The following is a 17,005-nucleotide window of genomic DNA, read 5'->3' as shown; positions in this document are numbered from 1 at the left end:
GGCATTGCTCTTGCCCCCATAACCGGACTAATGGGAGAAGAGCAAATGCAGACATTTACGATGCTAACATAAAGAGGATGAGAGGGTAGCAGGTCAGAATTGACATAGAATTTGCCCTATCAATAATTATTAGATTTTATGCTTAAGATTTTATGTCAAATTCATGAAAGAATGAAAAAGAAACAAAACACCAGTTTGGGAACAAGTCTGTATAAGAGCATGTTTGAGAAGTCTGCTATACATATTCAGTGCCAAAAATCCAACCTTTCTGGAAATGACTCAGCAAACAAGCAGAGGTACAAAGAAGGTCCTGTATTGAGACTGGAGTTAACTTTCTGCTGGGATTCCTAATTAAAAGTTGTGGTGAGATGTAGTACTTACACATATTTTTAGAAGGAGTCAAAGGCATTACACGTTTTTTAACTAGTAATGTTGACTCTGGGGAGCCTTATCAGTGAAGACGGTGCACACTCACAGCAACAGATGTTAAGGACTGTTGTAGTTTGTTTGCTTTTTACTGAGGATGACTGAGAGAAACCTGAGAACCCAAACATTATGTTGTCCAGTGTTAGGCATTATTCACCTGGGTTATGAGTCTGTATTTCGCAGTGTAAGAAACTTTTGTACATGGCCTGTGTGAAGACATATATGGAATGTAAACATGGGTTATTTTATTTCAGAATCTTAGTACATTTTTTATAAATTAATGGCTTCAAAATAAATAAATAAAAAAGAAACATTTGTATACATTTTAAGATTAATCTTTTCCAGTGGTGTTGCCAAGACCAAAAGGGATCATTTTCCTACGCTGTATGAGGGATTTGCCATCGTTACCCAGTGAAGCATGGAATCCTCCTTAGTTTAGTATTTAGTAGCTAAATGAAGTGTGTGTGCGTGCCAAATATTTTAGGTGGCATTCCCAACAGATATTTTTTCCCAAATATTTTGTCCCTATATAGTTATTTGTATTAGGAGTATTAATAATTCAGGCTTTATTGTTTTAGGAAATATGATCTAAAATTGCTTTTTAAGAGGAAGCTAAGAGGACAGAGAAGTAAGTCGACAGGGTTTGTACTTAATAGGACACCTACTACTTTGCCAATACAAGTTAAAACAGAAGATGCATGAGATGCACCAAAACATAATTTGAAGAATATGATTAGTGTATGCGTGAAAGGTAGACAGAATGGAAAGAGAGACCAACAAAACTGACAACTATATCAGTGTCAATCTACTCTTGTTCTGTGAGAAGGATAAGCATTAAATCTAAAATGCCTGCCCAAAATTGAACACATTTGTTCACTCTTATTTATAAAAAATGAAATTTTCTTTTCTCCACGAATATCAGATTTATTATTTTCAGTCTTTGATTTGTTTGGAAGCAGATGACATTGGTACACTCACTTAAAATTCTTCTTTTTCAGTTAAAAAAAAAAAAAGGAGGGGGAGAAAAAAACCCAAAAACAAAACCAACCCCCCTAAAAACCTGAAAGGCGCTAACAGTGCATCTGAGTTCTCAAAGATAGCCTTTTCGATAAGCTTTTCTTGTTTTCATAGCAGCTTTTTTGTGTTCTGAAGAGATGCGATACTAACATCCAGAATTTGGAAGTTAGGACATTGTGCTTTTTACTACCCTAAAAGGTTTTTACTGTTGAATAGCATAAGGCCTTTCATAGATAAGGAAAAGTATGACCTTAAGGAATACATTACCATAGCAGTATTTACTTGGTCTCTGCATTTGCTCTGCTCTCTGAATGGGGAATTTTGTACTGGATGAGAGGGGACTTTTGTACTGACTGAGAGGAGCCATGCAGTCTCGGACAGGAGCCCAAAGAAGCAGTGTGAAGAGAAGATGAAAGGCTGAGCACTTTGCATTCTCCTTGTTACCTGAGCCTGTCCAGATGAATTTGGGAAGTAAATGGTGCGAGACTAAATTAGGTATCTAACTGCCTTTTGCATTTCAGCTGTGATGATGTCAGGGGCAAAAGGGCTTTGTCCATCCCCAACATCCTGTATTCAAACACCCTTTACCAGCACGTAGGGATCTCCTCATGTAATATGCAAACACAGTATAGATGTTATGGCAATAAGGGTCCCAAATAATCTTCACTGTGATTGAGGCAAGGGTTTCTCCTGTAGTCCTGCATCCGGGACTTCACAATCACTTATATTTTCTAGGTTTTGTGTGCCTGTTGGTGCCTCATTAATTACAAAATGTTGTAGGATGGTTCCATTGGTGTGTGTACAAAAAAAACCTAAACCTTTTCTTTTTATAAGCAGAGAAAATTCTTGAGTGAAGAGAACATCTTAATCTGTTTTCTGCATCTGAACTCGCCTAAGGAGTTAGCTTAACTGACATACCAGAAACAGTTTTCATTCAACAGAATTCCAAATCAAAATTAACTGCAGTACAGTTAAAAATTTCATCTGCTTCCCATGACATTTCTCAGTTTTAATATAATATTCTGCATGCTACACTGAACTCACTGTTCTCTGGTCAAACCAAACCAAAGCTCTCTCTTCTCCAAACACAGTGTCTTCATCCCAAATATGAAAGATGCACAGAGCTGCATTTAAACGCATTCTGGATTTAGTGAAGCATCTGCAGTCTTTAAAAGCATTCGCCCACTATGCACTTTGTTACGTAAACGTTTTACAGAGCGAGTGGATTACCAAACCACCCTACGCTTTGGTATCTTTTTCCTGATGAGTAAAATGGTACTAAAAACTAATTTGTCTTTCATGTCTGTTGTGAATTTCTGATGCAGTAGTCTAACCACTGTAATTGCCACTAGTGAGAGTCCTTTAAAAAATAAATATAAAAGAATGGATTTTATGTGTTGAAGTGATATACACGCAGATATCTTGCTAAGTAGAAAGTACAGAAATACAAAGATTTAGATTTTTTTGCTAGATATCACTGCTTAAAATAGGATTAATTTTGCAGAATGTTGCTTTATTCATTATTCTGCCATTTTAAATTAACCATTTTTTAAAAAATAAGCTTTATAATTCTTTTTTAAATTGTATGTGGAAGAATTAGTTCAAATTAGTTTTTGTATGACAGTTGAAAAAATATGAATGAACAGAACATATTATACTTATAATACAATAATTTAATTAAATATCCTAAATATAATGTAATGAGCATGACTTTTAAACAGATGAGAGGAAGGAACGCACTGTAACAGATATCAGCATGTAGCATACAGTATTTATGTCTTTATATGCTTAGCTCCCGGTTAATGCTATTGCATACAGATTGAAGGGAAGATAACGTCAGCATGATAATCCAAGTCTCAAGTATAATCATTTTACAGAGTAAGCATATTTATAAATCAGATTTTGAAAATATATTGACCAGCTCTGCTTAATCAGTTCCTGTTGCTTTTTTGAACTGAAATTTGTAGCTGAATGTTCCTGCAGTCAGTTTATGTGTATGTGTCCACATTATCAACCCAGAGTAAGTACCCTGGGACCAGCTTTCACGCGAGCTATGGTAATAACATACCTTTTAAATGAAAGTACAATAAGTAAATAAATAACGAGCATGTATTAATTGCAGTGGAGGTTTTCTTGGATACAGAGAGCACTTTAGTTCAGCACTGGTCTTCCATTATTCAAAAGCTTTATTTAATAAGGAGTGTGTGTTTGTACAGTCGCTAGAGTAATGCAGATAGAATTCATTTGCAGTTTGAGAAATGTCTACCTGTAGTCCTTTAATTGCAAGTGCAATCAGACGGATGTTAACACTCAAAGCTGCACTATTAGTAGAGGAAAAGCTCTGCAAAAAATCCTTTCATCCAGAGTTTTTATTCTTAATCTTTGTCCTGATGTTACCTTCAGTTTTTCCAGTGTATTACTTTAGAGAAAGTTAGTTTCATTCCCATAATCCAAAGGCTGGAATGTATATAAAATCTTTGGCCAAATTATATATGTATACTAAATAAAAACATATAGATGATTTATCTGCAAATAGAACTACAAAAAGTAATTTCAAGATGAGATTTAAACTTCTGGGAGATCGTTTTTTATGGTCAGCAGAATTTTTAATAACTGCCATTTTGGCAGCCAAATCCTGTATCCCATGGCAGTGTGTCAAGAAAAGCCTTACCCCAAATGGCTCAACAACTAGGATATTCATCTCTCTTGAATGATGGAGCTGTGGGTTTGAACTCCCCCAGGGGAAGGAAAGCATTGAAGCCAGATCTCTCACTCCCTGAGCTGCTATCTGACATCTCCGTGTAAGGTAGACGGTGTCAACCACCTCTTATTCTCTTCCAGATGTACTTTAAAATGAAAGATGCTCCTCTTGCACGTTTTTAGGTATGCTCAGAGCATAGTGCAGTCCATGGAGACTTGATGCAGTTTTGGATATTAGCTTAATTTAAACTAACTGTGGGCTGCTACCAGAAGAGATGTTAACCTTCCCTTCACTCTTGCTGTAGGTATAACAGTCATATAGAGGTAAGGTGAGCTGTGTTACTTTGCTGATCCACTGGAGAAAAAGGTTTCATTAGGTTAGTTTTAAACATATCAGTAACCTGCTCCAGCACAGCCTGCTACCACTTGAGAGCATGCAGAGGGGGATGTGATGCAGGGCAGAAAGGGCAGGGTGCTCCTTTCTGTGGCAAGGCGGGGACTAGATTGGTAGGTTCAGAGTAATGAAAGGTGGAATTCCTTACCTTGAGGGTTCTAGCATGTCCAAGAAAACTTATGTTTTCAGTTGCTTGTTTTAGGGCAGTAAGATGTACAGGGAACTTGTGGGTACTATGTTTGTCCCAGCCATTCTTCCATCCTTTTTTTTTTCCCCCTACTTTTAGTTAATACAAAATCTTTTACCTTCTTTTGGTAGTATCATTAAAAACCATGTGTTTTCCTCCTTCACAGTTGAAAACTTTTGATACACCATCTTCTTCTTTTATTTTCATTACACCCAGTTTTTCCTTTCTGGAAGCAACCAATTAAACCTATGGAGTTTCTTTGACTACTTCAGTCTTCCCCTAGTGCAGTTTCTGCTGTATCGTTCCTGTCTTTGCATCCCCTTATTGCTTCATCCAACTTTATTCATTTTGTAAATTATTCGTTTTCCATTGCACAAGACTCTGCCTACTCCGATCCTACTTTCTCTCCCTGTTAAACATTTTCTATTCTCCTCTAAGCTGTCCTCAAAACGTTTTCATCCATGCCATCCTTGAAGCTCAGCACTCGCCTCCTTGTTGCACAGGCCTGTCCAAAGCCCACTGAAAACAAGAACCAGCCCTTTTGTAATTTCACAGCCCCTTGGTTGAGCCCCCCCCAGCCAAACCCATTGATTCCTTTTAGTTTCTTCAAATCCTTCATTAGGCATTCACTTCTTCCATGAACCTGTCAGTGAGAATTGATCCAAGGGAGGTCAATGTACATTAAAATAGATTTTCCTTGCTTTGAAGTTTCAACTGTAATCTGTGTCTTGTAAACATATTAACTGTTTGACATGTGACTGTATGTATTAGATCTTTCTAGCAGAGACATTGCCTTCCAATTCAGGACTGAGTAAACTGAAGTCTGCAGTAGTATTTATAGAGAAACAAAGGTTTGTCATCTTTGTGGAAGTGTTTTTTGTTTTTAATAGTAATGATTTTTATAAAAAGAACGTTTATAGTAAATAAGACAATGGAAATGTGTTGCCAAGTCCAGAATTTGTAATTAATGTTTGCTGAATGAAACCCATTTTTCCTTTTTACAGACGGAGGACTTTTAATAACATCATTGTTTTGTGTTGTAAATGAGCATGTTTCTGTTTCGCTGCATGGCATGTCCTGCCTTCTAAATAAACCAAGCCAAACACAAAATGTTTTCTCCTAGGAAGAAAAAATTGCATAAAAATTTGTTGTAGCAGACAAGATTGAAATCTTGCCATAAATGTGAAAAAGAGATTCAGAGGCGAACAGAATATTTAAAATGTCTGGAATACTGCTGTGGCAAGAGAATGTTAATCTGATGTTGTCTGGGCACGAGGCAGCCTTCGGAGCTGACACATTCCTTGGGGCCCTGCTGCACACTGAGCTGCCAGCGCAGTGTTTACAGCAAGAGTGAGGGCCAGGATGGTCTGTATACACAAACTGTGCCTGCCTGCCATGCAGACAGCACGTGCAGATTATACTCTTCTAATTAAAAGCAAAGTTAATGTTGTATTTAACCTTGACAGTATGGAACAGGCGGATCATACTAATATATTAGTAAGCACACAGATGTATGAAATGTCCATATACATTGTGACAGTGTTTATATTTATCGTGCTTATTTTAATTCTAAAATGTGACTGTAATTTATAAGCCACTGAAATGTCAGCATTTGAAGCAGAAATATTTTAATGTGTTTACTCCAAAGTAAATAAGGCTGTATATATATTTTTTTTCTAAATTGAAACACATGTGTGGACACAGTGTCCATTGTGTTTTAATGACCACTATTACAAATGAGTACTGTATCCATCATGAAAAGATGGTTTCATCCAAATCTTGTTTGACAGATAGTAGCTGAATTTTTGTTGTTCTTGTGTCATGATTTCACAGAACTTAACAGCATGTTATTTGTCTTCAACTTGTTGTTTGTTTTTTGTTTTGTTTTGTTTTTTCCCCCCCCAGATAGTGGTGGTACCAAAGGGGAAAGACTGAGTGCCAAACTAAAAGGTTTGCCTGGAACAAGTGAACCCTATGAAAGTAGCGGCAATAAAGAAATAGGCAAGTGGGCATCTTACACCTTCTTACCTTCCTGGCCCTCAAGAGCATGTAAAATTAGACAATTCAGAAAACATTTTCCTCATGAAATAAATGTCAAGAATGGCTTTAGAATCATTGTTCAGAGCTCACTGTAAAGTAATTGTAAATTAAGAAATGTGGCCCATGTAAATATTTATTGCTTTCAGTATGTCTGTTGCATCCTTTAGTCAGTGCTTGTGGTTCTGCAGTCATAAGATCTTTGCTAAGGTTGAATTTTCAAAGGAGTTTAAAAACCCAAATCCATGTGGAATGTGGTACTTCCTAAACTGCCTTTCCTTAACCAAATCATCAGTCTTGCTATTCTATGCACTTTACAGAAGTCTTTTCTCTCTTAATGACTGTAATAAAATAAAGAGAAATTTATTTTCAAAAAAGAAAGGGAAAAAAGAAAAAAAAAGGTTAAGTTCTATCACTAGCACTCGGGTACTTTGCTCTTGTGCCATGCCTCGCTTCCTGAACGCGTTATCTTGTTCTTCTTCAGTGTTCATATGCTCTTTCTGGTCTATATTTCAAAGACACCTTACAGAAGTGTAATGCTAAAACCCACTCTTGTGTTTGATTGTATACGTTTGAAACAAATCTGAAATTACTTGCAGATAACTGTTTCAAATGTATGTATTTAAACCCTAGATGCCTCCTACATAGATCCACTTGGCCCACAAGCAGAAAGACCAAAAACTGCAGCAAGAAAAAGAACTGAGGAAGATGACTTTGCTGATGAAGAACTAGGAGAGGATTTGCTTCCAGAATAGCATATGGCTCACTCATAATTTTTTCTCCTTTTTAAGTTTTAGCAGAAAAACTTTCACCCATGATTATTTTGTAGTGGATTTTGATAAAATATTTGTGAAATACTTTGGATATATGGTATCTGATATTAAATACATGGATTTGAAGTTGTAGTGTCTTTTATAATTGAATTCTAAAAAATAATGCTGAGGTTATCTTACTCATGTATAAAAACTACACAGACATTCGAACTCATTGCAAACTGTATCAAATACATAAAACTTTTGCTTTCAGATACATCTGATGATAACATGAAACAGCAGCCTCTAAAATTTCACCTTTCAATGTGAAATACCTCAAAACAATGTTATATGGTTGAAAGTCCCATATCCTTTATCCAAAGCCAGAATTTATTTAAGGCCTGTGGATTGACTGTCTGAAAATGCTGGATATGACCTTGGTCCATCTTTAAGGCTCAAATTCAGCAAAGCACTTAATAATGATACTTGAAAAAAAGCATCTTGATTTTAGTCAATGCTTAGTTGAACTAGGGCCATTTTTCATTCTCTTGGCAACCTTCTAGGTATTTTTGCAATTACAAAGATGGGGGGGTTATTTATTTTGAATGGTCAGAGTGGGCAGGGTTTCAGTCTAGTTTGTTCAGAATTCCTAATTAGATTTCAGCTTTTGAATCTTACATTGAGGACTGTGGCACTGACTACACGGAGGTAGCTTTCTACAGCCTAGGTTGAGTGTGTACAAAGATGTTAGTTACAGAAATCATCATTTTGCTTATGAATGGAACAAGTTTGATCTGAAGTCATTGAGACGTTAAATAGGAACATGGGGTTCCTGATTTATATCACTTTTTGGAGATAAAAATATTAGTCAGGTGTTCAGACTTTCATAATAAATACTTGCAAAACTAGTACACCGGGGTGGGAGGGACTTGTTTTCAAAACATTGGTGTGAGTTTGGTTATTACACTTTGAAATGCAAGGATTCAGTCTTCTAAAATTTCCAGTGCTTATTCTCAGTGTTGGTGCTTAAACTGTTTCCCAACTAGTGACCCTGGCAAGTTCTCTTCATATCTTCATGAAATGGTCTTTCAGGTTTTAAAAATATCTACCTGGTCCCCTAAGCTGTCTCTGCAAGTGGCCAGAAATACTTCTGTAATGGCAGTTGTAGGAATGTAGTCCTGTGAATTTTATGGTACAGCTGATGGCCTGCTTTATACATCACGTGTTTCCCGTGATCCTGGTGCAGCACTCAGTCTAGGACTGCACCAGCTTCTCCTTGGTGGCAACGCAGAGCACATTCAGCACTGTTTATGGAACATCCTTAGGAGTTCACCAAAGACACGGTAAGCTCTGGGGCCTGATCCTTCTAGAGGATGGAAAAGAGCATGAGACGGAAGTGGATGCCACCTGTCTTGTTTCTGCAAGTCTTTCCCATGCTGCAGTTCTCTCAGCAACAGGACAGAAAGATGACCTCGTCTGCTGCAGGTAGGGACAGAAAGGGAAGGAATGGATGGCTTACGTGGCTAAAGAATTTGGATACCACTCTGCAACACTAACATGTCAAACCAGAGCAGTCTTTGGCTTTTTGAGTCTGTTCAACTCAGCTGATGAGACGTTCCGTGACTTTCAGAATGAGAAATACAGAAAGGTGTTGCCTCTTTTGTTTCTGGTGAATCCCCAGTTTCCCTGCAGACTCTACCATTTTGATTTTTTCCACTCCTTGACAGTAGCCCAAAGACTGTGCACACCCATCAACGCAGAGTCCATGTCCTGTTGTCAGCTGGGTGTATTCTGGGCCCACTGTAGAACCGGCAGGAACTTGCTGTCTCTGGCACTGGGCAGCGCTGACCTCTCTTCACTGAGGCTACCCCTGCAGCCCCACCACTGCCAAAACCTTGGCACTGACACCCAATAAAACAGTGTATATTTTTAATGTTTTCAAGGAAATGACAGTCAGAAAGACAAAGGAGGGGTGGTGGAAAGGCAATTGGGCTGAACAATTCTTGGAGAAGGACTGAGGCAGACATTTAACCTTACAGTCACACTTGAGACCCAGCCTTCTCCTGCCTGTTCTTCAGTGCCGCCAGTGCTTCAGTACTGCTGTGGTCATGGGCTGACACATTCCTAGATATTATGGTAGTTCTTTTCTCTCAGTCTTACAGTCTCAGAAGACCTGGACCTCCAGGATGCAACGTGCCAGGCAGGAGGGAGCATTTTCAGCTACAGACTGCAGTGGAATGAAGTATCTGACTAATGGCAGTGGGAGAAAGTGGGACTACAGCAAGGAGCACGGATAAACCTGTGCAACAGTGCAAAGGAGAAGATGGGCAAGATGCTGTCATGGTCTTCTAATACAAAACCATTTGAGTAGAGCATCTAATCAAACATTTCAATTATATAGACATGTCCATGATAAAGTGGTATGAATTACTAATAATTTGGGATGTGGTTCACAACTTAGTCCGTAGAAACACTCCTGTGGACATCAGAGAGATTTTGATCAGCAGCAGTTTCTTGGTCTGGTTTGCCCAGAAGCCTAACTGTACGTTACGTAAAATTCTGTATTTTACAAACAGAATTGCACTTTCGTTCTACTCCTGCACCAACTCCCAGGAACTTCTGGAACATGCCGTCTCCTATAACATGAGGATCTGATCATATAATGCTCTGGGTTATGATGTATTTGCACGTTATTTCGCAAGCACGGTTGAGCTTGTTCGGAACTGATGGAAAGCCATGTGCCCCAGCTCCAACACTGGAATAGTAAGTCCTGCTGTCAGTCAAAGTTATTTAGCCCAGGTTCATCTCCTTCAAAACTGCCTTAACTATGGCTGCCTCTCTACTAGAATTGCAACATTACCAGGGCAGGCCCAGAGCAGAGGAGCTGATGTGTAACCATCCATGCTGTAAGACCAGTAGCACACTCCCGGGTACAGTTTTGGCCCATGACTATTAGCAATCTCCCAGACAATTCTCTTGCGTAACCCAAAGGTTAGCCTGGGCCAGGAACCTTTCTTCATAAGCAGCTTCGGTGCGGTCTCCTTCTGCTTTGTGAGGTGTTCTGTGTGAGGGAACACAAGATGTGACATGTCACCTGGACTGAAGGCTGGAGAGTGATCCCTGATGGGGACTAATATAACTGGACTTTGTTCAGGAGAAAGAAGCTGTGTGCATGTCCGAAGTGCTATGTCAGCCTGTCGTTGGAAGGCCTCGAGCTATTGGTAGGTGAACACACCTGCATGATTCAGGCAGTTCAGGTCTCAAAGGAAGGGTGGCCATGCCAGTGGGGTGCTGCGTCTAAAATAATTACCTGGGTTATTATTATTGTGCTGTGTTGATGTGATGACCCTGCCCCTGTCCTGGAGGTAGCTTGGTTGGCATTTAGCTCAGGTACGATGTGAGCTGTGCTCCCTGCTGCCATGTAGGATGCCCTCAGTCCTGTGGTAGGTCTCAGAAAGCACAGGAGTGGAAATACTGTATGAGCTAAATGCAAGTACTGTCGGATAAAGCCTGTGAGGGCAGATGGGCCCAAGAAAGCTGGTTAATATTTGAGATCACCTCTTCCAAGCTCAGGAGCGATGCATCCTGACACAGAGGAAGTAAGGCAAAAATGCCAGGAGGCCTCTGTGGATGAACAAGGAGCTCCTGGACAAACTCAAACTCAAAAAGGAATCCTACAGAGGGTGGAAGCAAGGACAGGTAGCCTGAGAAGAATACAGAGAAATTGTCTGAGCAGCCAGGGATCAGGTTAGGAAAGCTGAAGCCCTGACAGAATGAAATCTGGACAGGGATGTCAAGGGCAACAAGAAAAGCTTCTATAGGTGTGTCTGTGATGAAAGGAAGACTAGGGAAAATGTGGGCCTTCTCTGGAAGGAAATGGGAGACCTGATCACCCGTGACACGGACAAGGCTGAGGTACTCAATGACTTTTTTGCCTGTCTTCACTGGCAAGTGCTCTACCCACACTCCCCAAGTCACAGAAGGCAAAAGCAGGGACTGGGAGAATGAGGAGCCACCAATGGTAGAAAACCAGGTTTGAGACCATCTAAGGAACTTGAAGGTATACAAGTCCATGGAACCTGATGAGATTCATTCATGGGTCCTGAGGGAACTGGCGGATGAAGTTGCCAAGTCACTATCTGGTGAAGTTCCCACTGATTGGAAAAGAAGAAACATAACCCCCATTTTTATAAGGGGGAAAAGGGAAGACCCAGGGAACGACAGGCCGGTCAGTCTCACCTCTGTGCCTGGCAAGATCACGGAGCAGATCCTCCTGGAAACTCTGCTGAGGCACATGGAAAATAAGGAGGTGATTGGTAACAGCCAGCATGGCTTCACTAAAGGCAAACTGTACAATTTGGTGGCCTTCTACAACAACGTTACAGCGTTTGTGGGTAATGGGAGAGCAACTGACATCATCTGCCTGGACTTATGCACAGCATTTGGCACTGTCCCGCATGACATCCTGGTCTCTAAAATGGAGAGACATGGATTTGATGGATGGACCACTCGGTGGATAAGGAATTGGCTGGATGACTGCACTCAAAGAGTTGAAGTTAACAGCTCAATATCCAAGTGGAGACAAGTGGTGTTCCTCAGGGGATGGTACTGGGACCAGCTCTAACATTTTTGTTGATGATAGGGACAGTGTGATTGAGTGCACTCTCAGCAAGTTTGCTGATGACACCAAGCTGTGTGGAGTGGTCAACACACTGGAGGGGAGGGATGCCATCCAGAGGGTCCTGGACAGGCTTGAGAGGTGGGCGTCTGGGAACATCATGGAGTTCAACAAGGCCGAGTGCAAGGTCCTGCATGTGGGTCAGGGCAATCCCATGCACAGATACAGGTTGGGTGGAGCATGGGTTGAGAACCGCACTGAGAAGGACTTGGGGGTGTTGGTTGATGAGAAGCTCAACATGAGCAGGCAATGTGCGATCGCAGCCCAGAAAGACAACCACATCCTGGGCTGCATCAAAAGAAGTGTGCCCAGCAGGTCGAGTGAGGTGATTCTGCCCCTCTACTCCACTGTTGTGAGAGTCCACCTGGAGTAGTACATCCAGCTTTGGAGCCCTCAACATAAGAAGGACATGGAGCTGTTGGAGTGGGTCCAGAGGAGGGCCACGAAGATGATCAGAGGGCTGGAGCACCTCTCCTATGAAGACAGGCTGAGAGAGTTGGGGCTGTTCAGCCTGGAGAAGAGAAGGCTCTGAGGAGACCTTATAGTGGCCTTCCAGTATTTGAAGGGGGCCTACAGGAAAGATGGGGAGGGACTCTTTATCAGGGAGTATAGCAATAGGAGGAGGGGTAATAGTTTTAAACTGAAAGAGAGTAGACAGGTATTCGGAAGAAATTCTTTACTGTCAGGGTGGTGAGACACTGGAAAAGGTTACCCAGGGAAGTTGTGGAGGCCCCATCCCTGGAAGTGTTCAAGACCAGGTTGGATGGGGTTTTGAGCAACCTGGTGTGGTGCATGGTGTCCCTCCCCATGGCAGGGGGTTTGGAACTAGATGATCTTCAGGGTCCCTTCTAACTCTAATCATTCTATGACTTTATGATTCTAATTGTATCTTCAGCCCAGAAATTCAAGCAGAAACATTGAGTCAGGTTTGATTGTGCATAACAGACCATCCCCAGAAACCATGCTGCAAGTATGTGTTTCTAGCACCATTTAAGCCCTGATTTTGTGTTTATCATTCTGGAATTAGTAGATCATTTAAAATTCCTGAATAAATTTTTGGCAAATCACACATGCAATAGGACTGCTATTATATTAGTTTATTTAATTTTTTACCTTAGGTGGACAGCAGAATTAAACCTAGGAAAATGCTAATCTTCTTGAGGAATTGACTCGTGAGCTCTTTTAGCTTGTGTTATCATGAAAAATGTATTGGTCACAATATTAAACAATACTCAGTTGACCTCTCAGACCTGAGATATTCTGTAAGTCTTGTTCAGGATGTGCAGAATTCAGTTAGATGCAAAGTTACCTTTCCCTTTACAGGTATGAAAAATGTCTCTTTGTACAGTAGGTTCTCTGGTAATGACCCTATCAGTCACTGTAATTTCACAAAACATACAGAAATTCAGTTTCCTTGAGTAAAGGTTGGCAGTAATTGCACCAATTCTATCCCTTGAAACGGACATTTGTTGTCTTGATTCTCTCTAGAGTCTTCTATGTGAATTACTGTTTCAGAAGTGGACAGGGAAAAAATCCTTTCAGAACAGCCTCTGATGGCGAGTGTCTTGGCAGCATAAATAGCCAAATATAAATGATTACCTGGGTAGTATTTTGTTTGTTTCTAAACAAGCCTAACTCCACGATATCAAAACATTCTTATTCACATATTTCATGTTTCACCCCAAATATCCCTCACTACAGATTTCATAACTCATTACTTTTAAAATGAAGTTATTCTAAAGTAACATGGGAATTGAATGCTGCACAAAAAAAAATAAAATAATAATTCTGCGAGTGTTATGATGAAGGGCTTTTTCTCTTCTTGGTTCCTTTGCAAGTGTAGTATGAGACTGTAAGAAATTAATCTAATCTGATAGGCTTTGATTTTTCTTGATTTCAAAGGCATGGATGCTCAGCTTTACAATAGAAAGGCTGTGGTCAACCTGGTTGCACTTCAGTTTCCACTTTTGCAAAATGAAGGCCATTAAGGATTCTCCACTTTGCAAGAATTCAGTTTTGCACAGCTAAATTGCCTAACAACTGTAAAATATGCTGTAAAATATGCTGCACCATGGAAGAAACAGAAATAGAAAATAGAAATCTGCTGCTGTAGAAGATGCTATGCCATGGAAGCTGCAAAGTGGTATTATAATGCTTACAAATGCAGGGAAGAGGGAATGGGAACAGAATTCGCAGCCTGGGGGACAGGTTATCTGCAAACAGAATGTGAAGGAGAAGGACATCTTTGGGGAGTAATTTAATTCTGTCTGAAGATTTATACCTGCTGGTGACGCCAGCTGAATGTTTGTTCCATACAACAATACGAGCTATTCAACTGGAGATCTATGTGATGATTTTGACATGTTTTTCATGTCTTTATTTCAGATACAGATGGGATCTCTTTAATGTATGCACTGCTGTAGCAGGATGGGGATTTTCATTCAGAATATGCCAGTTTAGGGCAATTGCATCATTGCTGTGACAAGCACATTACTGTGGCACCACTGATAATGCTTGTCACAATAATGTGCCATCCCAGGTGGGGTGTTCTGTGCTCTGTCACTGAGAATTTTCACCTGAGGCCACCAAAGGAAAACATCTCACTGCCTCGTCTGTTTTCTCTTAGAAAACAGCCATGAGCCATGGAATTCCCTATAGATTCACATAAAGGTGCATATGGCTGCTATTCTGAATTTATTGATTGAAATATTATAATATATTGCGTCAAATCCAGGACAGATTTTTCATTAATAAAATTTTTTTCTAATATTTCATTATATAGATTTTTTTAAAAACCGCAAGTTCTCAGAAAATTGTAAATCAAAGTTAATGACAGTGATACTGGTATCTTAATAATACCTTAGTAACTTCTCAAAGCTGTGGTAGAATCTATGTTTTGCTGAAGAATATAAACTAATTTTTTATGATTCAGATGTCTCTGGGATAGACTATGCCATGAGAGCTGGCATAGCACTCTCTCAATTCCCGTGTAATGGAATCTCATTCGCTACCCTTTTGTGACTCTTATTATTATTATCTGAATCAATAAGATTGCTAATCAGATAATACAATTAATCTAACATACAGAATTAGAATATTGTCTAGATGAGACTCAAAGCCTTAAACTCACTGGCAATTTAATGTCTGTGGTGTTGTTTCCTCTCCTCCTGGTCTGATTTTTTGAGCCAGACCACTCCCAGAAATGTCAATGCATGCAAAGGAAGTGCAGAAAAGTCAAGTGTGACATCCTCATGCTATTCAGAATGTGTTGAGAAAAGATACTGGTTTATCACAGGAAGATAATATAAAGACATCTGTCATGATAAATATTAGTCATGTTGCCACACACATCGCTCGAAGGTGTTGAAGTAACACCAGACCAGGTGCAGTGTAGAGCTCAGGGGGTGAGGCTGGACGGGGATAAATGGACAGGTGCCTTGCCCCAGTCTGTCACCCGAGGATACGACTGCAAAGGAGAGTTTTGAATTCTGCGTGAAACAAAGTCCTTCCTCAGAGCTGAAACCTGAATCAAATCCCATACAGTTCAAGCAGTGAGTACTGCTCAGGAGTGATATTGACCAGTGATGCATAAGGTATCAAAAACACTAAAAATCACACTTTGACTCAACTCAATCACTTTTCAGAAACCATGAAATGAAGTCACTTCATCACATGACAAATGCTGGCTCGTTCTGTTTCAGTTCCAGTATGGTCTGTGAAGCTGATGTCTTGTATTTCTGTGGTACCATGCTGGGGTTTCACAGTCCTTGTATGACTTATGAACCTATTTTTCCTTATTCCTGATCAATATCTTCATATTTAACTATCCTGATACTAAATGCCTCAATAGACATGCAGGGCTTAATCATAGCGCACGAAATATCTGATTCAAGTGATAAGTTCTAAAGGCTGTTTTTAATGCAAGCCATTTCAGTGGACCACATCTTTTACAACCCAGAGTACTACGGATGCTTATTTTTGTGGGTTGTGCCAGAGACCCCGAATATATTGCATTATGCGTCTGTTAAAAGCACCAGTAAACCAGCACAGAATGGATGGAGAAGTCATTAGGGGTGAGATTCACCTCAATCTCATGTAGAGATATATGATGCAAGTTTCTCACCACCTGAAGCAGGCTTCCTTTTCAGTCAGTGGAGAGTGATGTTGTAGACGGGGTCTGCTGTAGTCCCCCTCAGCAGAAAGAACGAGTGGATGAGGCCTTCTACAGACAGCTCGAAGCAGCCTCATGTTCGCCAGCCCCGGTCCGCATGGTGGACTTCAACCACCTGTTGTCGGCTGGAGGATCTACATAGCAGGGCTGTTTCTGAAGAAACCAACCAGAGTTGCTACCTGGAGCTGAGCATGTCGGAGATCCCAAACTCTCACCAGGCACAGTGTCAATTGCTCCAAAGTGATGGAAAGAGCCTGGACTGCAGGAATCCCCTCCTCAGCTGCAGCCACATTACCAGAGTTGTGCTATTTTCAGCTGTCAATCCCCACATTTTTACTCATCAGCCTTCACACCTTGGCTCCAACCAGGCCAAAGCCATCCTGGCTCTGCCTCAATCTCGTGCCCTGGCCCGGTGGGTCTCACTCGAGGACCTAAGGAGAGCCCGGCTCATCTCCACCCCACGGATGTGGCGGAAGGGAGCGTTCGGCTCCTGATGGAGCGGAGGATGGCGCGGGGCGCCCCCGCAGCCCGACAGGGACCCCGACACACCCCCCAGGGCCTGCAGGCGGAGCCGGGCTGGTGGCTCCGGCCGGGCCCCGGGGCAGGACAGCGGCTGGTGGCGGACCGAGCCCGCCCGTGCCTG

The 17,005-nt window shown here is 40.9% G+C and overlaps 1 protein-coding gene across 3 annotated transcripts in view; it reads left to right on the top strand.

The window, feature by feature from the left end:
* Window positions 1–7,516, top strand: part of IFT88 (intraflagellar transport 88) — a 49,912-nt gene extending 42,396 nt beyond the window's left edge. For 2 of the 3 annotated variants that reach the window (XM_009890630.1, XM_009890629.1), the window contains exons 24-25: window positions 6,630–6,725; window positions 7,395–7,516. In XM_009890630.1, the coding sequence (XP_009888932.1) occupies window positions 6,630–6,725; window positions 7,395–7,516 (218 nt within the window). Of the gene's footprint in view, window positions 1–1,043; window positions 1,055–6,629; window positions 6,726–7,394 lie in introns of all 3 variants that reach the window. The other variant, XM_009890628.1, reaches the window with a different exon arrangement.
* The last annotated feature ends 9,489 nt before the right edge of the window (window positions 7,517–17,005 follow it).

Source organism: Charadrius vociferus, unplaced genomic scaffold (assembly GCF_000708025.1).
Source record: "Charadrius vociferus isolate BGI_N301 unplaced genomic scaffold, ASM70802v2 scaffold278, whole genome shotgun sequence".
NCBI classification, from domain to species: domain Eukaryota; kingdom Metazoa; phylum Chordata; class Aves; order Charadriiformes; family Charadriidae; genus Charadrius; species Charadrius vociferus.
The sequence above is the reverse complement of the archived record's forward strand: the minus strand, read 5'-3'. Positions and strand labels throughout refer to the sequence as shown.